Source organism: Anopheles maculipalpis, chromosome 3RL (genome assembly GCF_943734695.1).
Source record: "Anopheles maculipalpis chromosome 3RL, idAnoMacuDA_375_x, whole genome shotgun sequence".
NCBI lineage: Eukaryota > Metazoa > Arthropoda > Insecta > Diptera > Culicidae > Anopheles > Anopheles maculipalpis.
This window is the reverse complement of record NC_064872.1, coordinates 27968747-27994180: the sequence shown is the minus strand read 5'-3', so window position 1 is coordinate 27994180 and position 25434 is coordinate 27968747. Positions and strand designations below refer to the sequence as shown.

Here is a 25434-nt window from a genome sequence, read left to right as displayed (position 1 = left end):
GTCATCGTATGTGTGTTGTTAGGTAAGGTAGAACACCAACATGCGTCTCGTATGTGGATTGCACAATAAATTGGGATGTATTTGAGTCCGTAGTTTCTAACGGATTTTAATGATTGAGAAGCAAATTTATCTTCTTATTCGGCATCAGCCTGCTCACCCATCACACGCTGGATCATTTTGTCGCTCAGCTCCCACAAGCTTTGCTGCAGCTGCTCGCTCTTGGATGTGCCGGATGGATCGCACACGTAACAATTGTTAAAGTAAAGTGCGGTCAAGCCGGTCAATTCGTAGGCAGTGGCACAGTAAACGGTGGTGCTTGCGGCTTGTTGCTAAAAGAAGCAAAGAGGAGGAAATATTTTAATTTAAAAGGATAAAAAGAAATATTGCACGCCTCGTACTTACCAGCGATTTGGTAAAGGGACGAACCAAACCAAAAAGGAAACGATAGAACCACCAGTTTCTGGAAAGCGCCGACGATACCATATTGCCCGGATGGAGCACAAACACAGAGATGCCGCGGGATTTCCAGCGCTGGAAGATGTATTTAACAAAATATTTAATTACCTAGTGATAATGTTAATAAGCTATTTGTACTCAGTTGAACGTTGCATAATAAAAATAAATAAATAAACAAAATATCTCTTCACGACTAACTGTCAAAATACCAATCCAACATGGTTGCTAATAAGGTGACGTGATCCAACCCCCGGCCACATTGCTACGAACGCCGATGACAGCTTTAGTCCCTTCAGTTTGACAGTAGTGATTCCATTTTGCAATCCTTTTGAAATCTGCACCACGTTACACGGTGTGGTGCAGCAGGAGCCCCCAAATCTTCCCAAAATCGGTAAAATACTGCGTGTTTCGTTGCCGAACATCGAACACACCCGAAAGTGCATTCTTCGAGCGCGTGAAATAGTCAATACGGTTAGTAGAAAAAAGAAGGCTTTCCTTCCCATATCATCGCCCGAATTTTGCTTGCGTTGCCGCATTCTCCTACCCTCTTGTGTGGTTCCAGCAGAGAGCCTTGTGTGCTGAACAATCGTGAAAGGTATTTATGTCCAATCCGTGTGTGTGTATATGTGTGTGTGTGTGCGCATGCACGGGTTCACATGCGTACGTGAAACACCGTGAGCCGTGGGGAGGAAAAAAGGGTGATAAAATCACTAGAGGTAGTGCGAAAAACGAAGCAATAGAGACGATTTTTTGGACACACGGTGACCTGGTACTGCTCCACCACCTATCGCCATCATTTCAGCACCGTCATCAAGCATCAGTAGCAGCAGCTTCATATCCCTCGTTCTTGGAATCTTTGCGAGCGAGCAGTGTGTGAGATTGCGTGTATTATGCTTGAGTAATATGGTAACACGGGACCATTACCGATTCGCCAGCAATCGGGGACAAAAATCGCTAAAACAAAGGGTTGTTTCTCTAGCAAGGGGGGCACACACTGCACCGTCGTTTCCTTGCAAGAAACCGGAAAAAGACGTGCAACGAAACCCGTCTGTCACAGCTGTACCCCCCATAGCATCACCACCCAACAACACCCCACCGGGTTAAAGTCCAAGTTTCTTCTAAACGGGAAGACAATTTTTACAAACAGCAAATACTTTTTTTTCCTCCTGTTTCAAACACAAAAGTTGGCAAATCAATTTTGCTCACCGCTTGTTCGCTCTTTCTATCTCACTCACATACGCACACACTCTTCCTTTCTCGCTCTCGCCCTTGCTCTCCTGAAATAATCAATGGTCGTTCGGGGTGTATCAGCCAAAGCCCCGCACGCACTGATACATAAAAATGTCCCGAAAAGGTGAAAATCGCTGACCGAACCTCACACATCATCAAACGGAAAAAGGTTCGAAAAAAGCTCGTCTAAATTCTGGTACTCCGTCTCTAGTGGTCGTAGGTGTTGTGTGTGAGGATGGTTGTGCACACCGAAGAAGGTAAAGGACAAGGGACAGTGACGACGGTGGTTGTTCAATCGCAGCACTGATTAGTGTTCCGTGCGTGGAGGAATGGGCCGAAGAAGAGCAGCAGCAGCAGTAGCAGCTGTCACTTTACCGCGCACGTGTGCGTAATTTTCCCGTTCCTTCATTGACGGGGCTGCTGATATTTGGGAAACCCCTTTGCCAGCCCGTGTGATTGTGTGTTGTTGCCATCGTTTTGCTGCGTGCGCGCACAACACAAATTTGCAAACCCCCCAAAAAAGTTTTTTTTGTGTAGTTAAGAAAAATTGCGTACAGCAGTACTAGAGCAGCATAGGCAAGTCGATCATTATCCAGCAAACCACAGCCTGCTACTGCTACTGATCCTGCTGCTAACTCACCATGATATTAGGAGAAGGTGAGATTGCCATGCGATGAAGCAAGCAAGCATAAAAGGGATGCATAAAAAAACTGCTCCGTCTTGTGCTCATTACGGTTTTTTTTGCGTGGAATGTCGTCCGCGCGACGTGGTTGTGTCTCTGTCCGTCTTACGTGCTGAAATGAAAAGTGAATCTTCCCCGCTGTGGTGTTCATCTCGTGTGTGTTTGTAATCTGTGTGCGTGTGTTTGTATTTGTGCGTGATTTTGTTATGTTGTCCGTGTGCGTTCTGTTCCTGTCCACCCGGTTCTCAGATACTGATAGAAAGGTCCCTAAAAAAAGCACCCACAAGCGGGTTGATGAGGAATGTCCAGCGGCCACCGAAGCACAACACGCGCATCAGTGCCTACGTGTCACGCAGCATACTTTTTTCTGTCTGTCTTTCCAAACCCCCTCCCCCCTTCCCATACTATCCCATTCAACTGGGCTGTGAAGTGTACGCAAAACAATAATCGCGTAAAAGAAGTTCCGCGTGCCCTTTACCGAAAGGTGATATGTCGAGCGCGTGCGATAGTGTGTGTGTGTGTGTGTTTCCCTACACGTGTGCTTTGGAATTTTCCCTTCATTCAGTAGGCCGTTTATGCGCTTCATACACACACACGCGTTTTCGCAAACAGACACACACAACGTGAAACCAGACCACCTCCTCCTTTCGCCTGTAATATGACGTGACGAGACGAGAAACCCATTCCCAAAAATTTGCGAAATCGCGGCACACCACCTTTCACCACTACATAGACGCTAGCACGCACGCATCGCGCACGCGGTGGAATCATTTCGCCGTGGGACAGCGCGAATCGCGAGCGCGTAACGAGATGCAGTCACGATTGTTTCTGTCTCGCTCTATCCATAAGGGTAGATCTGAGTGTGTGTGTGCGTGTCCCGTATATATGCAGTGAAGGACTGCACTCGACTTTGCACTTTATTATTTCGCGTGCATTTTATTACTCTACACACAAAATGCGTGGTGATAGTGAGAAAAAAATTGCATGTTTGGCAAACAATATGCAATAAGACCTCTCACGCACATACGGGGACACATCTAGCAGTAGTAGCAGCAGGTATTGTTCCGTTGTGCGCGCCGTGCACGTGTGAGATGCGGCCCTTTTTTGGGTGGCCGCCGCATAGAAATCGGAATTGCATAAGCGCACACTTGGGTGTATTTGTGTGGGTGGGTAGGTAGTTGGGTGTTTTGGGTTGACAAGAGAGCGAGAGAGAGGCTGGTTAAAGTGTAAGAAGAGAGAGAGTGCTAGGAACGTGGAATCATGAATGAAATATGCCAACGTAGATATTTTTTTCTCTGCAGAATAATCACGATTTTACTCCCGAAAAGGACACAATATAAAGGTTTTGAGTGCGTTCTTGTGTTTCACCATCGTATGCAATTGTTCTGCGGTCTACTATCTTGTCTTACACGGCACGCACACAGTACGATTGCGCCCCAAAATCCCTTCTTTGAGATGAAGATCCCTCCGAGGAACATTGGAAACCACCAATGGTGAACAGATCGACAATTTTGTACCAGCTGATTGTAAAACACAGCACACTACGGGAATTGATAACGTTCTTCTCTATTTGCTTTTTGTTTATTTTTGCAGCTTAATGCACACTAAGGCAGCATCCATAAACATCTGTCCCTTGAGTAAGTGGGGCTGACCTTTTCTAGGTCAAAAAATAAGAACTTCCGAGTTTGTTTGTGTACCACCACAGACGTCCTGCAGTAACAAATGAGCAAAAGGGAGCTTCAAATTCTGAGTCGGAAAAGATCGCCAGACCCATTTTTGAAGAAAGAAAATTCCCAACCTTCGGTCTAGATCTCTCGATCTCTCGATGTCTTCATCTGTTCAAAAAGTGCTGTGTGTGTTTTGTCTTCGAAACAGCTGCGCTGCCTCTAACAAAGACATTCGTGCATATCTGGGTACTCTGACCCTGAGGTTTTCATTCTCTTTTTTGCACTACACGAATAGCGCAGTGCATCGTCTTTTTGTTGTCTGGCAAATGGTGAGTCGTCGGTACGTGTCAGGAAAATATGTTCATCCATTTCTTTGCTGCAAACAAATAGAACCACAGACATACACACACAGACCAGAGACATTCACTAGGTGCACTGGGTGGGACTACACATTTGTGGTTTTACCATTCCATATCGATTCGTCCTCTCAAGGTCGTGGCCCTATGGGACACGAGGTGTCTCATAGGAAATGTCCAATAGGGGGTCCGTGGAAATGGGACACGAAAACCAGATTTCCCCTTGGTTGCGCCCAGCGTTGATTTCGATGTGTTGCTTTACTTTGGCAACTGGGGAAGTTAGCTTTCCAATTCCTACTGGCTTGATTTTGTGGCGATCAAAATGCAGCTACGATCACCGGTGAGCGGTGAGTGGTTTAAACCTACTTTGGTGAAAAAGCTTTCTCCACTAGCGCTGCTCCATGTTGAACAGAAATCGATGTATGTGTTGCTTTAAACACAAGAAAATAATGAAGTATAGTTTAAAGCTTATCACTTCCAAAGGACGAAAAACGAGTGATAAATATCGTCAACGACAAACTATTTAAAATACCACACGTAACAAAAAAACGTCACGTACTAATTGTCCATGTGACCTCATACTGCGGCGACAAGCGCACGTCTCGGTGCGCTCCACATCGTGGAAAAAAATAGCCAAGCATTGATCGCGAATAGCACGCGGCACACGCCACCACAGCACAAGCGAAGAGGAGAAAAAGCTACAGTGTATGACCTCCCCGATTGAAAGAGAAAAAATAGAGCAAACCTGTACAACCGTAGTTAGCCTAGGCGCGCACAGGTAGCTTTTCGCAACGGGTTTAAAGATAGCGCGCGGACATTGCAATCCGAAAAGGAGCAGAGAAGCGCATGTGGAGGAGAAACGATAAATTCCAATCCGCTTCTTCAGGTGGATAAAACGGGAAAAGTGCCTTGTCAGCCACTCCCCCACCCGCTATCATCCAACACACTTGATGCTTTTTCAGCGATCCAGAGATCCAGAAGAGAGCGAGAAAGGAAAATCGTGGCACACGTGTTAGAAGAAGGAGGCATAGCAAGTGCATCACGCAATCTACTCATGCACCACAACACATCGCTGCTCTTCCCACAAAACGGCGTTTGGAGTTTGAACCGCGTTTCCGCTCTTGCGGTATCCGCTAGTCCGATTGTATGAATGAAAGTTGAGCCAGACATTAATGAGCGCGCTTAGGCCGCAGGTGGTGTTGTTACTGAGTTACCATCATCTATGAAGTGAAATCGATCAATGCGTGTTGCACGAACATCAGAGAAAGAGGATCTATCTGATGATCAATCAGCCATGCTCATCGTTTCAAGATCTGTTTTTCTGTGATGTGTCATTGTAAGTAAAAGAGCAGCATATTTCTTATAACTCAAATCTATCTGGACCGTTCTCCGTTTCGCGCTGATCTGATTTCTTCTTGACTCTTGATTTTGTCAGCCCTCTCGATTCGATTCGAACGACCTCGCGGGGAAAACGGATGGAATTTGAACTCCAGTCCTCCAGTGTGAAAACCGGCGCCGTTGTCGCCTCAACCACCGGACCTTGTAAGATCGAGACAAATGTCTTGCACAGTGCAATTTAGATAACACAAGACTACAGACTTTTTACGGTTGTGGCAAATGTTATCTGTCTGTTTGCTTCAAATATCTATGGAATTAAAATGCTGTTCACAGTTTTTCAAGGATGAAATTGCGAATTTAGCAACACTCAGCCACTACAACTCTTGCCCGTCCCAAATCGAAGTAACACAGATTTTCCCACACTCCACTCCAACCATTGCCGCGTTGCTATGACGAATGTGGCTGACGAAAACTGAAAAACAGGAATGCAAAAAAAAAAAAAAACGCAAGCGAAACCTAGCAACAGTCCCACTTTTTGCTGCATTTCTTCCAATACCTAACTTTGTTGCGCCGTGGTGCGAAATTTTCATCAAGGTACAGAAAATGTCTACACAAGAAAACACAAAACCTCTCGTGCAGCAATTCCACATGCAGCAGCAGCAGCAGCTATTAACAACGAACAACCCCTCTCCAACACGCATCATCTAGTGGCAAAAGGGGCAGTCTTTTCGTGTGAGATCATAATTATTGGCGCTCGTCTAGTGCTTGTGTGTGTGCGTGTCGCAAGCTCTGAAGGCGACTGGACCACTTTCTGCAGTGGAAACATAACGTTGACCTTGAAAAGCACTGGTAGAAGAGAATGGTGGGTGAGAGCGTGTGGCCACATGTAGGGCACGATTTGAAACATGCGCCGAAATACATTGATTTAAACGGCTTACTGCGCGACACACTGACACAGCAGCATCACCATCGAGACGCGGGTGGGGTGGAAATATTAACAATGCACCACCACGTGCAAATCCGGACACCTTGAAATGAAAATCAAATTTTTGACCAAAATTTTTGTGATCAAATCGACCGATCAAGATTTTAAAAAATAAAAGAAATCTTGGGTCAAGTGGCTGAATCTCATAAGTTTAATCATCCGTTCCATTTTCCCATTTTTGTTTCGGTTGATTGGACGCATTGACGAATATTCAAGCATTAATTACCATTTCGATTATTCATTGATATTCAATTTAATATCCTCTCTCGATATTTCTAGATATTTGGGCAGCTTACAAACTTAAATTGATAAAAGATACCGAACCGTTATGAGCCGATCAATTGTACGGTCTCAAGCTGTTCGCGTTTGGAACACTAACATTTCAAACTTGTGAACTTATCAAACTTGAAGCACGCAAAGCCGGTTCGGGCCGTTTCCAACGGGGAGCGCATTCACTTTCACCTGTACGTGAAATGACAAAAAATCAATCCACGTCCACGTTTACAGTTGCGCGTGATATGGGTGACACAGATACAATCACACACACACTCACCACCTGGGCACCATGATCATGAGCGGATCGCGTAAAACCAGGGATTTTGAATTATTTTAATACGGAAATTAAAATGGGATTTAATTTTGCTTTATTTTCTGTTAAACAACGCCCAGTTTCTTTATGCGCACAACATAAGAATAACCTAGCTCTACCTGATTTGATGCAAAAAAAAAGATTGGATGAAATTATCACCCCCAACAACAACACGTCAGCATGAATCCCGTCATCGTCGTCGGGTCGGTCGAGTGTCGCGCACCACACCAGCTACCAGGTTGTGCTATGCAAATGATAAAAATAGAAAAGGCAAGACAAACCATCACCACAACCACCCAAACGAGGATCGTTGATGGGTGAAAATTTGTCTTGCCTGTATGTCCTAAAACCGGGAAAGCAGTGACAACATACCCAAACACCCACACAAACACACACACGGAATGATCTAATACATCCATTAGAAAAGAAAAGAAGCATCAGTTGTAGTGTTGGCAGATTCGGGAGTCGGAATATTCGAAGATTTGAATCCACGCTTTTCCCAACGCTAATCAGATCGGTCCGATAAAGATGATTGTTGTTTGAAGTGTGGGTGCTGCGCTGCTAGTACCCTCAGCTCAAATGATAAGTGCAACACAAAGTGGCCGCAAATAGGACTGTGAATTTTTCGTTACTATCTTCAACAGGTGTCAGTTTCCAAATTTAAATACTCATTAAGAGTCTCATGTTCTTTTGTCTCTTTCTCTCTTTTTCTCTACACAGATACAACACGCAACACGACGGGTGAAAAATAAAAAACGCTACTTTACGTTTGATAATCCACGTATGATGGTGGTTGCTGGTAGTGTATAGTTAAGGAGGAAATTGGCCAAGAAAAAGGAAACTGTTTTATTAAGCAGAGAATAACTACAAGAATCACGCAACTACTCGCAAAAACGGAAGAACTTTATACTTAAACAAGCTCTACATACTACTGCCGGCCCGAAGTGACAGTGCCGAAGAGACTCTTTGAGCCGTCCAAAAACAAATCACAGCCACTACACCCAAACACACACTGCCTACCAAAAGCTGCCCGCGCTTTAGTTAGGTCAAACCTTACGCACACACACGCACACACCGACCCCACCAACAAGTTCTAGTGATATCGAATCACTATACCCGCGGGGTTTCGGAGCAAGGAGGTGTTTGTGTGTTTCGGGAAGCGAGTGTTACAACCTGGAGGAGGGTGTGGTCCAGTTTGGTATACAAGCTAACAGACGGGTCATAAGAAGGAGCGAACTTAACGCACCATTACCAGCATGGCAACCGATAGTGGCGATGTCGCCACCACAACGCTGGCACAGCAATCTACGGTGGCGGAAAAGCGCCAGGAGGAGGATAACAACAACAAGATCGAGCTGCTGGTAGCGGAACCGCTAGCGAAGCTCACGATAAATGGCACCACCACAACCGCCACCGTCTCACCGGACGGTGGAGTGGAAAGTGAAACGACGGAAAACCAGCTGAACAATAACAGTACGACCGGTGGCGAAGATAGCGATAGTACGACTGGTGTTAATAACAATGTCTCGGAACCGGCCACCCCAACCACACCGACCGGTGGTCCACTGTCGATCGGCAAACGGATTCGCCGCACGTCGGAAAAGCTAAACGAGGATGCGGTTAGCGGGGCACGCAAAAAGTATTCACTGGATATGTTGCTTTCGTTGAAGGATTCGGCGATTGGGCGCGAAAAGCCGACCACCATACCGGATGTGTGCAAATCGCTGCTTAAATCGAGCCCGGGCACATTCGTTTCGTCCAGCCGCCATATGGGTGGTAGGGGAGGTGGTGTAAATATTAGTGGACAGGATAATAGTCTGCTGCCTGCGTTCATGAGAGGCATGGGATTCGGTGGTCCACCAGCGGGTGCGGAAGGTGCGGACGGTGGTGGTCCGGCCGGGGGTGCCAGACCGCCGATGAACCGTAATCCTTACCGTGGGCGACTTTCGGCGAAGGAAATGTCGACCCGAACGTCCGGTGGTCCGGGCGAACGTGACGATACGGATGGGCAGATGATAAAGGTCAATCTGAACATCACCGAGGAGGTAAAGCTGAAGGGTTCGGCCAACGCTTGGAAACCATCGTTCATGGTACCGAAGGCGGAGGTGGATGAAGAGACGCAAAAAACGATGCAACTGTCACGCGAATTCCGCAGCGCACTCAACAAGCTGACGCCGGAAAACTTTGGCAAACTGAAGGAACAAATCAAGGAGCTAAAGATTGACACCGAGGAGCGGTTGAGCAACTGCATCAAGATACTGTTCGAGAAGGCCATTATGGAGCCAAACTTTTCCGACACGTACGCCCAACTATGCAAGGAGCTCGGTACGGAGATTATGGTCAAATCGAAAGAATCAAACACTGTACTGTTTCTGAGGCGTCAGCTAATTACGCAGTGTCAGGCAGAGTTCGAAAAGCATCATCTGGAGTGTAAGAAAACTACCGAACTGCAGGAGGAAAATGACAAACGCACGGAACAGGGCGAACAGAGCGCCGAAGAGATGGAAGAGATGAAGATAGAGCTCGAGGAACAAACGAACCGCATCCGAAGGCGAGCCCTCGGTACGATCCGCTTTATCGGTGCGCTCTTCAAACAGGAACAGCTAAGGTCGAACACGATGCTCAAGTGTGTCATTCAGCTGCTGGACGATAGTATGCTGGACGAGGAATCGCTCGAGTGTGTATGCAAGCTGCTGACGACGATTGGCGCAAACATGGAAGATTCGCCCGGCTTGCAGGGATGTTTCGATAAGTTGCAGAAAATTTCGGAACGCAAAATTTTACTACCGAACGGGGAACCGGTGTGCAATCGTATCCGTTTCATGATTATGGACCTGCTAGATCTGCGCAAGGATAAGTGGCGAGGGAAGCGTGCGCAGGTCGCACCGAAAACGAGAGAACAGATCCAGCGTGAGGTTGAGGCGGAGGAGAACAAGAACTGGATGCTCAACTATAAATTGCCACGTGGTGGTGGTGGCGGTGGAGGCGGCGGTGGGGGTGGTGGTGGTGGAGGTAGTGGTGGCGGTGGTGGTGGTGGTAGCGGCGGAGGCGGCGGTGGCGCAGGTGCATCGAAAAACAAGCGACTGGTGGACGAGGATGGGTTCGTGCTGCCGGTCAACAATCGCAACAACAACGCCTGGACCATGCCAGCAATTGACCCGAAAAAGATAAACCTTTCGGTAAGTATGTCTAGGTTTTTTTTTACACGTGACTGTGTGTGGCTGTGTGAACAATAGCTTTGCGGCAAAAAAATATCTTCCAACAATCCGTTTGTTTCCTAGGAATGAGTACATTGAACTGAGTTTTTCTTTTGCTTTACTTTATTTTAGCACCTGTTATACCCTTCGTATCGTAATATTTGAAAAATTTACGGTAAAAAGTGTACTGGAAAAATAATGTTCACCCACTTTCTTTTGAGCCGTTTTTACCCCTTTTTTTAATGGCCTCTTAGCCATGTTTTTTTTAATGAAGAAAGCTTTCTTGAAGAAGTTAACTACTTCTGGGAGGTAGACTGCTGCAAGACCACGAGGTCTAAAGCTCTGGAAACCAGTATATAGGGATACACTCAGAAAACTGGTCCTAAAGAATTCTAAATGATCTCTAGCTGAAAAAGCGTAGAAATAGTACCTACAAATGGCCTACCGTGGTCCCTTTACTTCACTACTTTCTACTGGGTTGTCCCAATATGGCAATAAATTTTTGGCTTAAATCAGCTGATAACAAAGGATTGAAACCTAAGTACATCATTGACATTATAAAAATGACGAGGAAATAGTTTGGTCAGGACAGGACACACAAGATTAAACTTTTCTAGTACTAAACGATTAAACGATTTGTCTTCTTTCCCTCGGCAGGTTTCCAAACCTTCCGGTGAAACCCGTCTCGGATCAGCCTCCATGTTCCAGGGCTGGGGCAAAACTAACAACGTGTTTGCCACGCTAAACACGGACGACTCGTCGTTGGGATCCGCAGGAGGGGCAGCGGCACCACCACCGCCGAGCTTCTTCGGTGCGTCCGGCCCAATGGGCGGTGGGGGTGCAGGTAACAGCCGCGGTACCGGAAATGGCAACAAATCCAACAAGAAAGGCGGCGGAGGAGGTGGTGGCGGTGGAAACAATTCCAAAAAACATTACCAGGGCCGTAGCAGTAGCAATTTCTGATAAGGCTAGCGCGCCCCCCATATCGCTGGTGTCGGCGCGGCCGGCCATCAACCACAAGACAGACGGGGACAGAAACGCGGCAACAAAAGCGCTGGGCGCAGGATGAGCTTTTTTGCTTTCTCCCAAATTCTGGTTTTGTTTTGGACCTTGTATTGATACAATTTTTGGACGTTTTTATGCGCAACGTGAGTCAGAATAACAGAATTTGTTGTACGATTATTGTGGAGTGATCTGTGCCGTATAAAAATGGCCATTTTTTTTTGTATAGAGACAACGGAAATACTAATTGCACTCCTCTCTTCGTATACAACGCAGAACGTGTTTATGCATATATGTAATAGGTAGGGCACATTTTATGATGAAAGCTTTGGAAAACAAATCTGTGTGTAATCTTGTGTACTGTGTAATAATTATGGAACAAAACAAAAAAAAAACAGAAGGGATATTTGATCGCACACCACCACAATAAAATCTGCACATCAAAATTTAAAGAAAAAATTACAGCCTGATTTTTTTCCACTTCTCTTCCTAACTGGTAAATTGGAAAATATTCTACAGACTGGGTTGAAATTTAAATACTAAGACAAAGCTGTAACACGTGTGTAGAGAAGGAACAAAAGAAAGGAAAACTAAATAATAAAACAAAGAGAAAGAAAGCGAGAGAGAGAGAGAAAAAGGACCTTCCATAAAAAAACAGATAACCATAGGGAAAAAGGAAATGCTTAGTTAAATGGGAGCTAACATACTCGATAAAATGAAACCCGCGTACTATTACTACTACATGTATACATAGTTGATTAGTTAGGAAAAAACAAACCGATTTGCAAATTGTGAGTGATTCGTTATCATTAAGATTCAGCCGGTTATAAGCCAAAACCAGCAGCAGCAGCAGCACCAGTAGCAGAAACTGCGCTTCCTTAACAATAGTTTCCGCTCGTGTATGAGTAAGTTGAGTGCAGTTTAGTGCAGGAAGCAGCTCCCTCATTTTCAACCACTCAGACAGACGCCCGGGGTATTAAGAATGGTACATATAGGAAAGCATCAGGGTATGGAAAAGGTATAACCCTTAAGCGTATTAGTCAATAGTAGAAAACGGTTTAAAAGCAAGGAATATTTTGCCGAAATATTGCGCAAGTGCAACAGTGTGTATGCACATCTCCTCACACGTGAAAAAAAAAGAGTTGAAAGTGGATGGAGAACCGCAGAGGGCGCAAAAGAGACATTTAAAATCAAGCAGCAGCGATGCAATTGAATAAATATTGTTTAGTCAACAAGCGTATTGGATATTGAGCGCGCGGCAATACAAGGGAAGTACTCTGCTATAAATAAAACGTTTCTTTTGTTAAATATTATAATCGAACTATAAAACAAACTTTGCAACCGCCGCGTGCATCGGATGGCAAACGGGGAGCGGAGCGGAGGGAATTAAAAATACAGACAGAAGGGAGTAAGTGTTGCTCGCTGTCGTCAGACATTAATCAATTATCCAACAAACTGCCACACACTCGCTCCTCTTTTTCTCTAGAGCATAGAGTTTAGTAAGGCAAAAAAGCATGGACATAAAGAAATGATTAAAAGATTAGAGATAACAAACACTCACTCCATCAACAGCGCAGGTATCTCCGTAAGCTACATTAGATGTTAATTAGGATTTTTAAAATTAAAACAATTTGATAATCTTTGACGTACGACGACACTGGGCTGGCTGCGCGGGGGATGCAGCAATCCCATCCACTCATATATCGGACAGAGCCAGCCAGTTAAGCGATACAGTGCAGTATGCTATCTTCAGTACTAGATATGCAGTACTATCTTCCAAATAGCAGCAATTACTACCGATTAGATGTGCGCCTAAATTTTCGGTCTTCTGAAATATGTTTTAAATATCCTCATACGAACCACCCCCATGGTACGAGGTACTTGGAGAATCGACTTTTGTTTCCACAGCTGCAAAGTCCACTAAACAAACCAGGTCCCACCAAAACAGACGCCTTTACAAACTGCAAGATACGTCCACGTATTGCTCTAAATGGAAAGTTTTATGGTTAAAATAATGACACGTCTTCGAAGAAATAGATATCGACATAATTTATCTAATAACACACACGCAGCTAGCTGGTCGGGAAATTTAGCTGCACATCTAATCACCACAAGAGCAAACACGGCAGGAAAATGCTAACGCATTGGCAAAAAAACCTCTCCTGCCCAGTTAAGGGACATATTTAGCTACTCGCTGGGATATGGAATAAAGGAACAAGCATCTTTAGCTGATTTTTACTAGTTTTCTAACAAGGCGTAATAAAACACGATGAAACGGATTGGTCACACACAGACACATGGTGCTGCATATTGCGCTATTACTATCGATTATGAATTATTACGCTATTTCTATATGATGGATATCAATCCACTTCCTTCTCTCTACGGGGGGCGGATGTATGTATGTGTATGTATATCCATATTTCTATTGTTCTTTGTTCTGTTTTGTTTTCTTCCCATTTCCCTACGTTTAATTAGTGTATCTAAAGAAAAAAAACAATGTAAAACGTACGACAATGTAAATAAACGGTGCAGTCTCAATTTGTAACAGCAAAACCCACCGACTGGAAGATGCAAGTTATAGGTGAAGTAATATCCGAATAATACCCCAACACAGGCTTGAGAAGGACGAAATTATCTTTATGATGTTTTTACTCTGCAATGGGAGGCATCAATGAGCATTATGAAAAGCGTACTGATTCACCAAGCGAGGAAAATGGGTGCAATTCCATATCACTGATATTCCGAGGAATTATTTACAAAGTCAAGCAAGAACCAAGCATTGAAACTAGATCGCTGCATATGTATTTGAAGCTAATGCATACGGCACACCTGGGTTTGAATTCCAGCAAGTTCCTCGCATTCTTTATTTCTCTTTGTAACCCGGGTTCCACCGTTGAATCCCTTTGAAGAACAAAGAGCTTATAGCGCTATGAGATAATAAGTTCGGAACTTTTGGCTGATCTACGCCAGATCCCCGAACTATTCTCTCTCTCCCAAATACCCAGACAATAGACTGTTCAATAATCGATATATAAAAGGCATGTTCTGCAACACGATCCTCTGTTCTAGAAAAAAAGTAGCAGGAGCAGGTTAGGAAAAATGCGAATGAGAATGAACTTTAATGTTGCGCCAAGTTGTGACCACATCTTCACACCATAGCTACAGCGTGTATGTAAGAAATTATTTGGCCACTGTTGATCGAATGTTGCGAAGTGGAAACCTTTAATATCGTACCTTCGCCAAAGTTTCCAAATTTTTAGCTTAAACATTTGGATACTTGCCACGGAAGCCAACATCTCGAAAACAAAATCCATCCTATTCAGCGGCGAATTAACGTATGGGTAAGGTTGGCGATCGCCAGGAGCCTGGGGTGTCACCGGTCAGAGAAGGTGAAGTTTAGAATTCAAATCAAAACTCCTGATTGTGTTAGTGGAATCCTTATTCTTCTTCTCTGTGAGGTACTCCCTAGGGAAATAGGTAGGATAGGTAATCCAGCTTCCAGGTCCACCTTCCTAAGCTACTCCGCTGGTTTGGACAGGTGTTGCTCAATTACCTCCTGGAGTTGGTTGATGTAATAGACTCTGAAGTCTATCATAAACTGCAGATTTGGTAGTCGATGTCGAAGGACTACTCGTCAACGTTTGTTTGAAAATGCCGATGTGATGAAATAAAAAAATACTCAATCGGAACAAGGACCACTATTGCAACCGATAACCCGTTTTCCAGAGCTAGAGCTTTCAAACGATTCGAAATATGATTCAGATATCGCTATCGTATGGACCAGATAAGATTAAGCACATAAACAGCAAACAGCAATAAAAACGTACTCACCTTTGCCAGCTCCATCGCAAACAGGACGTTGCACAGCTTGGAATTGTTGTACGCAATCATGCTCCAGAACTTGTGCTGCGGTGGGCACAGGTCCGACTCACTCAGCCCACCACCGACCGGTAGCGTACTCATGCGATGCGACTCGGACGAAACCACGACAATGCGCGTCGCATGATCGTACAGATCCGACAGCAGCTGCGTCAGGTAGAAGTGTGACAGATGGTTCACCTGGAATGTACGCTCAAATCCATCCTCCGTGATGGAATGGGGCAAGGCAAAAACGCCTGCATTCAGGATTAGCATGTTGATGTGCCTGGGTGAATGGGAAAAGGTCAAGCAAAAAAAAAAGTTAAGGAAGTCGTGACAAAATTTCTAATGTTCACATAAGGCTTACTTGTGACGTTTTTTCATCTCTTCCGCCGCACGTTTCGTCGAGCGAAGGCTGGCCAAATCGAGCGACACGAAGCTACACCTTGCACCGGCCGCTTCCTTCTCCGTGCGGATCCGTTCAATCGCAACTTGGGTTGCCTTTTCATCCCGACAGGCAAAAACAACCTCACATCCGTGCAGCGCAAGCGATCGAGCCGTCTCGAACCCGATGCCCGTGTTTGCACCGGTAATGAGCGCTACCATACCGTTCAAATCACGCCCATGTAGCACCTGCAGTGCGTTCGTACCACTGTCGAACCGTTGGCGCAGTTCACCAACCTGTTCTGGTGCTTCCTCGACGGCAAAGGCAAGCCGCGGATCGGTGTACGATTTGCGTTGGGTTTTTTCCTCCACAAAAATCACCTTCCGCGTTTCTTCCTCGATGTGGCGTGTCCAACCGAGCGGTAGTTCACCGGACACGCGCTTCATCTTGCCGGTACGTGGATGCGTCCACTGGGTGCTTTTGCTTTGGTGGCTAAAAAAGGAGGTGCAGGAAGGCGTTTGAATCAATTGTATACCGTTTTCAAGGCAGGTTGTAACCAAAAAGTGCATACTTCACGTAGTACACGAAACCATCGCTAGTGGCACGTTCTTCCCATGCTGGTGGAAGTTCGTCCTCCGAGTCGGATTCGGGCATTAGTGCAGGCATTGTAGGATCTTTTGTACGCACTAGATTCACACACTGGAGCACACAAACTGAAATGGAAGGAAAACACAGCTGACGAACACCACCACCACAGTATGTCAACAAAGCCGGTGTTTGCGATAAGAATGACAGATGGAAGTCAAAAAAAGGGATCCGTTTTTTTTTTCATTTCACGGCAGGCGGTGCTATGTGTGGTTCCATGGTAATCGTCTGGTTTGGTTTTCAAAATTTATATTTTATTTTCCGTTACACATTCTGCCTCGTTTACCATTCGGTTATCTTGCCCAGAGTCCGATATACTTGTTTCACCTTTTTTTGATCCATCACTTTCCTCTTCTGACTCATCTTCACCATCATCAGCATCGTCTTCTTCTTCCGATTCGGTGCTGGGGAAACTACGATCCACCTGCAGTTCCTCCCTTGCATTTTCTAGATATTGTTTCTGAACTTCCAGTATCTCCTTACTGTCCGCACAGCCGGCATAAGCGTCGAGAAGCTCCTGGTTAAGCTCAACAAACGAATGACCCCAGGAAAATTTGTTCAAATACCAAAGCGCTTCCTGTTTGTAGCCGGTAATGTACATCGATGCAGCAATCGCCTCTACGCACGACAGCTTACATGGTTTACCATAGTTGACTGCCATGAAATAGGAAAAAAAAAAACAGAAAATGTTAAGAAAACCAACGACATTTTTTAACCTGAGAGGGTAATTTACTTGGATTTGCGGCAACAAGAAACGGCAACAATCGTGGATTTGGCGACCGCATCTTGTTGAATGGCGTTTCGTCCAATCTAGCCCACGAACAGTCTACCACCGCAATGCCGGATGACTTTATTATTTCCTTATCCTGTGGGCTCACACAATTTACTCCAACGGGGGTTAAAACTAGTCCAGGGAATCTGGAAAAAGAACAAAGGCAATGAAAAAGTAACTTACTTGAAGGGACGGGAGGGTTTAGCATTTTTTTTTACACACTTCTGTCCTAGACGTAAGTTTTTGATCAATCCATGCCGAGCCAGTTTGCGACCGGAACACTTTTTTGGATCACAGTGCTTCAAGTCCCACATACTAACGGGAAATTTGGGTGGTTTTCCAATGTCGAATTTGTTCTTGGGTGTTGATTCCTCATCCGAACTGTGGCCGGAACCGGACTCGTCGGTTTCTTCTTCTGCTGCCGAAGAGGAATCACTTTCCACCGTAAGTTCGGACAGCTTCTCGGCCAGCGGACGACTAGCTCGATCGGGACGCTGCTGCTTACGGTAGTTGTTCTTCTTTCGACTGCCACCGCGGGCTTTATGCATTGTGACTGTGAAATTAGATTAATCTTATCGTTTACTGTTTCTACTCCGGTAAGGGAGAATTGATCAGCTCAAAACGGCTCAAAGTCGTGCTCCGACGAAACTCCGTTTGTTTACGTTTTCCGGTTTTTCTTCAATACACGTTCCTACAGCTGTCATCGGGAAAACGCTAAACATGACAACGCTTCGCTTCAAGGAACAGAGATAGGGTGATCCTAGGACATATGGCCATAAGCAGCCGGTCCTGATAGCTTTAAGAGAATCGTGTTTCACAATCACGGACTAGTACCGGAGGGTCCAGAAAGCTGGACTCTTGTACCGAACCGGGATATATCCTCGCAAAGAAGAAGAAGAAAGGGTAATCCAGTCATCTTTTTCGATCCGCATATTGCGCATAATAATTATAATATAAAAAAAAACAATAAGAAATAGAATCCAACACGATACTTTACTACATCCATGCACAAATAATGCCCTACAGAGGCGCCTGACGCTGGGCCTTCGTTTCGGAACGTTTCCGCTTCATCGCTAACCGTTCCCGGGCTGCTTTCTCGTGTCTTCGGCGGAGCTTTTCCACCGTTTCGGACGATGGTTCTGTGGTGACTGGTTGCTCGGCTAGCCGTACAAAAGAACGCAGCTTTTCCAATGCATCCGCCGTATTCATCTGCTGGGAACGGGTCAGTTCGCTTTTGATTACGAGAAAACCATCCTTGGTGATGCGTCCTTTTTGCTGTAAAACCAATCACGGTTTCAAGGTTAGCATAAATATGGCTGAAGTATATGCTTCTATTCCAAAGATTGCATTTACCATCTGAGCCAACCGATTGCGGGTATTTTCCGATAGCCAGGTTGCCGTTTGCAGGTGAAATCGTAGATCCACTTTCGTGCTGACTGTGTTAACATTTTGTCCACCGGGACCACTGCTACGGCTGTACGTGATGTTCACCTTGTCCAGGGGGATGTATCCATTAAATGAACCGTCCGGTTTGGGCTAGAAAGGTACATGCTTTAGTTAGAAAAAGAGATCATTTGATCTCAGTCAACCTTTTGCTATGAATACATACGGCAGGTGCAGATGGTGTGTACAAACGAAGGCTGCTGTTCGGATAGATCGTTTCCAGTGCCAGATCACTCTTGTAGCTGTACTGTCGGCCAAGAACGTGAAACGATTGGACACTCGGAAGCGTCCGGCATAAGGGAACAGTACGTAAAATCGTGGACACAAGCTTATTCATGACCAAAAATGTGATTATATGGGTTACCGTGTAAGCACCGCACAGATTGTTATGTATTTGTTGTTTTTCTTCCCCACCGAGCCGATATGCTTGAAATGTCAAAAGGTTTCAGTTATGAGCCCATGCAGCAAAAGCTAAAGCGCTTCATTTGTTATGATTATAATTTTGTATTAAATAAATTTGCATTATAGTTTGACTCAGTTCGTTAAATATTTTTTCTTTTGTTATTAAACGTTGACGAACAATTTAATATTTTTTTGGGCCGACTAAACACAAATTTTGACAATCAAAACACAAACCAAATGTGTCCATGCAGCAACAGCTGTTTCAAAACTTCAAATTGCGCGGCAATTGGTAGACATTGTTTATGTTGTGAAGTGGTACCGTATTTATTAAATTGTTCTTGTTTATCTATTTTCGCCATCCATACTAAGGCACCCAGGATGTCCTGCACATCAGAAGAAATAGCAGAAAAGCGTCGGCTCGCCATAGAACGCTTGAATGCCCGTAAAAAGTGTATTCAAAATCAACCAAACAACAACAACACATGCTCCACCAATGATGGAGGTGGTGTCCGACCCATGCCAACAGGAACGAACAAGACTCCGCTTAGCATTACAACGTTTTACGGTGGCAATCAATCATCATACGGAAAAGTGAGCTCGTCGTTACATACAAAGCGCGGTCCAACGGCATCTGTTCCGTACACAAAACCTGGTCAGAAGCAGAATAGCACACCCGGGAAGGTGGCACCGATTTTCATACGGACGGTTACCTGTACGTGTTCCATCATTTCCGAAAGCAGATTTGTGGTCGATACGAATGGTTTCAACGAACAGATGGTTGACGTGTTTAAACAAATTCCTTCTAAAAGTTATGGTAAATGATGCTAAAGAACAACCAATTAATATAGCGAACGGATAACGTATTTTCCCCCTTTTTTGTTTCAGAATCTTCCTCGAAAAAGTGGACATTTGAGATAAAAGATTACCATGTGCTACAGGAACGAATTACCGCGCTAAACCCGCACGTCGTACTCGTGCCCATTCCAAAGTTTGTTATGCAGGAATTTTCCACCGGGCCAAAAGCAAAACCAAGTCGCCTTTGTCTGAATATAATCGAACCGTCACTCGTCGAAAGTTTGCTAGAGTTCCAGAAGGAAGGAGTTGCATTTGCCATTGAAAAAGGAGGCCGAGTGTTGATTGCGGATGACATGGGCTTGGGCAAAACCTATCAAGCAATCGCGGTAGCTGATTTCTACCAGCAAGATTGGCCATTACTCGTCTGCACTACCGCTTCCACGCGTGACACTTGGGCACACAAAATCCGTCAGCTACTGCCCCACATCCCAGTACACTGTATAGCGGCCCTTAACAGTGGCCAAGATTATATAGCTGAATCTCGCATACTAATCGCAAGCTACTCAATGATGGAACGTTGCGGTGAGAAGCTGCTTGATCGTGGTTTCGGTATGTTGATCTTTGACGAATCACACACGTTGAAAAATTTTAAAGCAAAATGCACAACCGTTGCATTGGCGCTGGCAAAGAGAGCCCGGCGGGTTGTGTTGCTGTCCGGAACGCCGGCCCTCTCGCGACCGGTAGAACTGTTCACCCAACTACAGATGCTTGATGGTCGGTTTTGTAGCTTCAAGGAGTACAGCACACGGTACTGCGCGGGAAAGCAGACTAATTTCGGTTGGGACGCATCGGGGCAATCAAATCTGGCCGAGCTGAATCTACTACTGGGACGAAAGTTTATGATCCGGCGCACAAAGGACGAAGTTATGTCAGAGCTGACGGAAAAGAGCCGTGAAACGGTGGTGCTCGATCCGTCATACCTGTGGACGAACGAGGAGGTGGAGGAAAATATGAATTCCTACGCGAGTGATTACACGGCAAGTAAGGGTAGGCAGCGGGATGAGGTGCTGATCAAATATTATAGTGTAACGGCCGAAGCTAAAGCACCTGCTGTGTGGTAAGTATATTATTGGTCGGTTTTGTTTTTTTGATTAGTAAAAAAAGGTTTTAAGCTTTCTTTTTATCTGCTTCCGTGTATTATCAGTGCCTATCTGAAGCAGGTTTTAAAGGAGAAAAAGAAATTTATCGTCTTCGCTCATCATCACGTCATGCTCGATGCCATCGAGGAGTGTTTAACAAAGCAGAAGGTAGACTTTATTCGAATCGATGGCTCCACTCGATCAGATCTACGAGCTGTAAGTAAAATAAATTCAAAAACGGAAGTAACACATTGATTATAAAGGTTTTTTTTATTCTTTCAGTCATTAGTGGAAAGATTCCAAACCAAAGGGTCTTGTCATGCGGCGGTTCTTTCACTAAAAGCATGTAATGCTGGCATTACACTAACCGCCGCCCAGCTGGTGCTATTTGCCGAGCTCGACTGGAATCCGAGTGTAAGTACTGAACGAATGTGTTTAAAAGTAAAATTATATTGTTTTCCATGCGATGCTCCTCCTTCCTTGGGGTACACTCATGCCTTTTATGACGAGAAACAATCTTACAGCTATTTCGCTTTGATTTGATCATACTTTGAACTGAAACGAATGAAAACTGTTCCGAGAAATCGAATCTTTTTTGTTTCAAAGCATCTGACCGAATGCTTTGAAACAAAAAATATATCCTGGACAATATGGACATTATTTTACAAAAATCACGTTTCATGTCTGATGCGAGGAATGCATGAGAAAACCCTGAAGTACTATTACAGGATATCCCGAAGATAGCTGACGGGACCACTTCAAGGAGGGTCCTGTAATGCTGGGAGGGTGTGCTTGTTGTCCTCTAAAGAGGCCCCAACACGAACCTTTTACGAGGCACCTCTCGAAGCCCTAGGCGATCTATATATACAACCGGTTCGTTTTGAGAGGTGGGGCGCCCCACGCGTTCGCTTATTCCGCTTCTAGGAAGATCCGCATTTGTCAGGACGAAAAAAAGAATACAAAAATCACCGGGACATCCATATCAGAGAATAATCCTCCATTCAGCATTTAGTTGCATCTATATTTTCATTGCCTTAGAAATGTAGCTTTGAGCAATACGGACAGGAATTTCCTTCAGAATAAAAAAAAATTATCCGAAATGCTGTAACTCCATCTGCCGCAAAATGAAGGAACCTTTGTTTGAATAAGAATTTGAAGAATTTTTTTTCATGACAGTACTAAACTCAAAGTCTGTACTTAAAAGTTCTCAATTAATAATACTCAACTTTCTACCCATTCCAGACCTTGGCCCAAGCCGAAAGCCGCGCCCACCGTATCGGACAATCGGATAACGTTACCGTGCGCTACCTACTAGCAAAGAAAACTGCCGACGACATCATCTGGACGATGTTGCAGCGCAAACAGGAAACACTCAGCCGGGTTGGGCTGTGTAATGAAGACTTTTCCGACGCGTCCAGCGTACAAGCGCCGAGCAATGCGGGCAACATAGAACCTTTCCTTAACAAATCACTCTCGCCCGGCGGTAGAAATCCTGGCAAGGGAACGCTCGACTCATTCGTACAACGTTCAAGTTCAGCACAGCGGAAAACATCCAACGAAAACGAGTGCTTAACAAGCTTTCTCAATCACGACGATGATGATGATGATTTGGCCGATTTGGAACTGTAACTTACAATGAGCAACAATGCACGGATTTGTTTCAGGAAATAATGGTACCTTTTTTTTTTATTTATTGAACTTAGTAACGAACAATGTAGGGGTTACGAATAAGCTCATACTCCGCCATGAAGGTTGCAAACGATTCCTCATCCAGTGCAGCTTTGGCCCGTTCGTACAGCGATTGCATGTGTTGCGGTTTGCCATGGTCCCGTTCAAATTGGGCGTACTGCAACCAAACGGTTGGATCTGTTTTACCGTAGAATTGGGTAGCATTCTCGTGACACTGGCGCCATTCGTTAACGTCCGGTGGTGTCTGCGTCGCTTCCAAGTTTGCCATTTTCTGATGCAACTCCAACGTGGTGGTGTAATTCTTCACCAACCGCTGATATTCACTTCGCGCCTTCGCAATGCTACTCTTGCTCATAATATAATCCAGAAACAGAGGCTGATAATGGTGCGATATTTCCGGTCCTTGGTCGATGGCACGCCGGAACAGCTGCTCCAGCTTGCCGGGCAAATCTGGCCGATTGCTGTAGTAATGGAAAAGCATTTCCCACAGTGGCAATCGGTTGCTTTTTTCCGGCAGACTGCTAACGCCTTTACGGAAAACAGCTTCCAGCTCATCCTCCTCTACGTCTTTGTGGACCATCAGGTAGCGCATGTACGATTGCCAAATTTTCACACTTGCCGGATACTGTTCCAAGCCTTTGCCAATGACGCTCATGATGAGTTCTTCCTTGGGATTATTGTTGTGCAGCAGAAGCTTCAGATACTGGAGCAATTTTTTCTCCTCTAGTAGATCGGCAACAAGGGCCCGCTTGAACGCATTGGCGAGAGCTTTTCGTTTGCTCTTTTGAACGCCGACCGTTTCATCTTGGGTGGAATTAAGCTCGAGCATCGCATCAATGCAAAAGCTGTGCATTTTCTTCGTTGGCAAACGGTCCAATGCTTCCTCATAAATCTCGAGACACTTTTCAAGCGCTTCGGAAGATTTAATAGCACCTTCCGTTACGAATTCACTTCCCTCGAGCATTAGGTTTGCAAGCAAATGCCACATTTCTTCCTTATCGGCAAGTATGTTTCGCATTTCCGCAATCGCTTCCTTTGCCAACTCGTTCGACACGGGAACGTACTTTTTAAACACTTTTAACAATTCCTCATAGAACGCCATATCTTTATGCTCAAAGTTTTTGTACACTAAGTGGGCTGTTTTGAGCGCTTTCTCCAACTCCGCATCGTCCCCCACCGGGACGTTCTTTTCCTCTTTCTCCGACTTTTTCCCAATTCGCTTCGCTTCAGCCAGTTGAATCGTGATAAAGTTTACGCACAGTTCCCGACATTCCGGGTGACGCTGCAGTCCCCGAAGTGTGTAGTGTTTGGCACGGGTCATATTTTTCGCCTGCAAATACTCCCAATCGATCGCACACAGCCAGGCTTTCGGTTTATCGCCATGGTAGCCCAACATCTGGTCGAGCACAGCTGAACCTTCGGTGAAAAATCGGCGTGTTTTGCAGTATCGCAGGAAGTGGATCCACACACGATAGTCGGACGCGAACCGGTGCATCGCCCGTTTGTACAGCACCCGGACACGGTTGTGTATGCTTTTCTCGAGGCTAACCCATTCGGCGCGGATGCGTAACCGTCGGCGGCGCTGCAGCAACAGCTGAAACAGATTGCACTCGTAGGCGATGTAGTTGATAAAGTCGGCCAAACTTTTTGTCCGACGTTCGATCTTGTAATCGTGATAGTGCCGTTTGTTTTTGATGCTCTGAATTTCCTCGTCGGTGAAGAGTTTCAGGTGCTTCATGCACTCGTACTCCCGGATCGCTTGCTCGCGGCGAAGTTCAATTAATTCGCTCATGGTGAGATAAAAGCGGAAGAGATTATTTACACTTTTCTTAACTAAAACACACAATTGTAGGAGAATACACCAAGCAGCTGTACAAAAACGTGCTTATTTGTGTTTGCTGTTTACAGACTGCGTGGTGAAATGTCATTTTGGTGGCCCACGAATGACGTTTCCCAATTGTAATGTTTCTGCTGTCATCTTTCAATAAACCGACCACAAACAGATGCTGGAATTCGCGCGTTTTGGTCAGTTTTGAAACAAATACTAGACAGCATCATCGGAAATTTTCCGCTTTTTAATTTCGATTTTAAAGACGATCGTCATACGCTCTTTTTAAATACGATGTCCGTCGCGGAAACAGTGACCCGAAATCAGGCAACATCGCAGCAGCGGTGTCTCCAGGTGGCAAATCAGCAAACAAACCCGCTGGCAGAATTTCCCGAGTTCCTTTGCTTCAAATCTTCCCACCCGGATGGAACCGTTCTGCAGCTGAAGCTCCAATGCAAGCGAAAGGCCGACATGGATCCAAAACTGCTCAAGTGGGCGTTCAAGCTTGCCGAACGCAACGTAGGACCACAGTACCGAGCCTGCAGTTTAGGCTGGCAGCCAAAGATAAAGCAAGCGGATTTGAACAAACCATGGGCACGGTATTTGGTAGCGACCGACCAGACCACCAAGAAACCAGCCGCCTACACAATGTTTCGCTTCGATCTGGACTATGGCCGTAGCGTGCTCTACTGCTACGAGCTACAGGTGGAGGCCGAATTCCAACGCAAAGGGCTGGGCGCATTTATGATGAAGGCGCTTGAACAGATGGCAAAACACTTTTCGATGGAGCGCGTTGTGCTGACGGTGCTGAAAAACAACGAGGATGGCATGCGCTTCTATCGACGGTTGGGTTACGAAGTCGATGATATGTCCCCGGACAAGGAGGAAAAGGCAGCGTACGAGATAATGAGCAAAGCGATGTTTTAATTGGAGGTGATTTTCATTTATTTGCAAAAGACGTGAAAAAAAAACT

At 45.3% G+C, this 25434-nt stretch overlaps 8 protein-coding genes across 8 annotated transcripts in view; 4 read left to right on the top strand and 4 right to left on the bottom strand.

Moving 5' to 3' along the window:
- Positions 1-16261, top strand: part of LOC126565809 (DNA ligase 1) — a 390847-nt gene extending 374586 nt beyond the window's left edge. The window contains exon 4 of the mRNA XM_050223019.1: positions 16250-16261. The gene's annotated coding sequence lies outside the window, so the exon portion shown is untranslated. The remainder of the gene's footprint in view (positions 1-16249) is intronic.
- On the bottom strand, positions 114-16440 carry LOC126564770 (WW domain-containing oxidoreductase). Its single transcript, XM_050221876.1, has 5 exons — positions 16320-16440; positions 15731-16240; positions 15337-15649; positions 403-531; positions 114-329 (listed from the first exon to the last, which is right to left on the bottom strand). The coding sequence occupies exons 1-5, from the start codon at positions 16412-16414 to the stop codon at positions 135-137; spliced, it is 1242 nt and encodes a 413-aa protein (XP_050077833.1). The 5' UTR covers positions 16415-16440; the 3' UTR covers positions 114-134.
- On the top strand, positions 8447-11465 carry LOC126565822 (eukaryotic translation initiation factor 4 gamma 1-like). Its single transcript, XM_050223032.1, has 3 exons — positions 8447-10336; positions 10367-10482; positions 11158-11465. The coding sequence occupies exons 1-3, from the start codon at positions 8560-8562 to the stop codon at positions 11461-11463; spliced, it is 2199 nt and encodes a 732-aa protein (XP_050078989.1). The 5' UTR covers positions 8447-8559; the 3' UTR covers positions 11464-11465.
- A 200-nt stretch (positions 16441-16640) lies between the features above and the next one.
- Positions 16641-17713, bottom strand: LOC126560533 (18S rRNA aminocarboxypropyltransferase). The gene is made up of 3 exons (XM_050216491.1): positions 17388-17713; positions 17127-17311; positions 16641-17047 (listed from the first exon to the last, which is right to left on the bottom strand). Exons 1-3 carry the CDS (start codon positions 17711-17713, stop codon positions 16641-16643), a joined length of 918 nt encoding a protein of 305 aa, XP_050072448.1.
- A 472-nt stretch (positions 17714-18185) lies between these two features.
- On the bottom strand, positions 18186-19001 carry LOC126565426 (peptidyl-tRNA hydrolase ICT1, mitochondrial). Its single transcript, XM_050222607.1, has 3 exons — positions 18775-19001; positions 18519-18701; positions 18186-18440 (listed from the first exon to the last, which is right to left on the bottom strand). The coding sequence occupies exons 1-3, from the start codon at positions 18943-18945 to the stop codon at positions 18186-18188; spliced, it is 609 nt and encodes a 202-aa protein (XP_050078564.1). The 5' UTR covers positions 18946-19001.
- Positions 19002-19312: 311 nt separating this feature from the next.
- On the top strand, positions 19313-22573 carry LOC126564194 (SWI/SNF-related matrix-associated actin-dependent regulator of chromatin subfamily A-like protein 1). Its single transcript, XM_050221162.1, is given in 6 exon segments — positions 19313-19371; positions 19373-19824; positions 19896-20922; positions 21010-21160; positions 21227-21358; positions 22187-22573. Coding segments are annotated over 6 exon segments (2208 nt in total).
- Positions 22574-22643: 70 nt separating this feature from the next.
- LOC126564392 (U3 small nucleolar RNA-associated protein 6 homolog) lies at positions 22644-24452 on the bottom strand. The gene has a single exon (XM_050221424.1). It carries the CDS (start codon positions 24423-24425, stop codon positions 22644-22646), a length of 1782 nt encoding a protein of 593 aa, XP_050077381.1. The 5' UTR covers positions 24426-24452.
- Positions 24453-24755: 303 nt separating this feature from the next.
- Positions 24756-25390, top strand: LOC126565404 (N-alpha-acetyltransferase 40). Its single transcript, XM_050222577.1, has one exon. The coding sequence runs from the start codon at positions 24756-24758 to the stop codon at positions 25386-25388; it is 633 nt and encodes a 210-aa protein (XP_050078534.1). The 3' UTR covers positions 25389-25390.
- Positions 25391-25434: the final 44 nt, after the last annotated feature.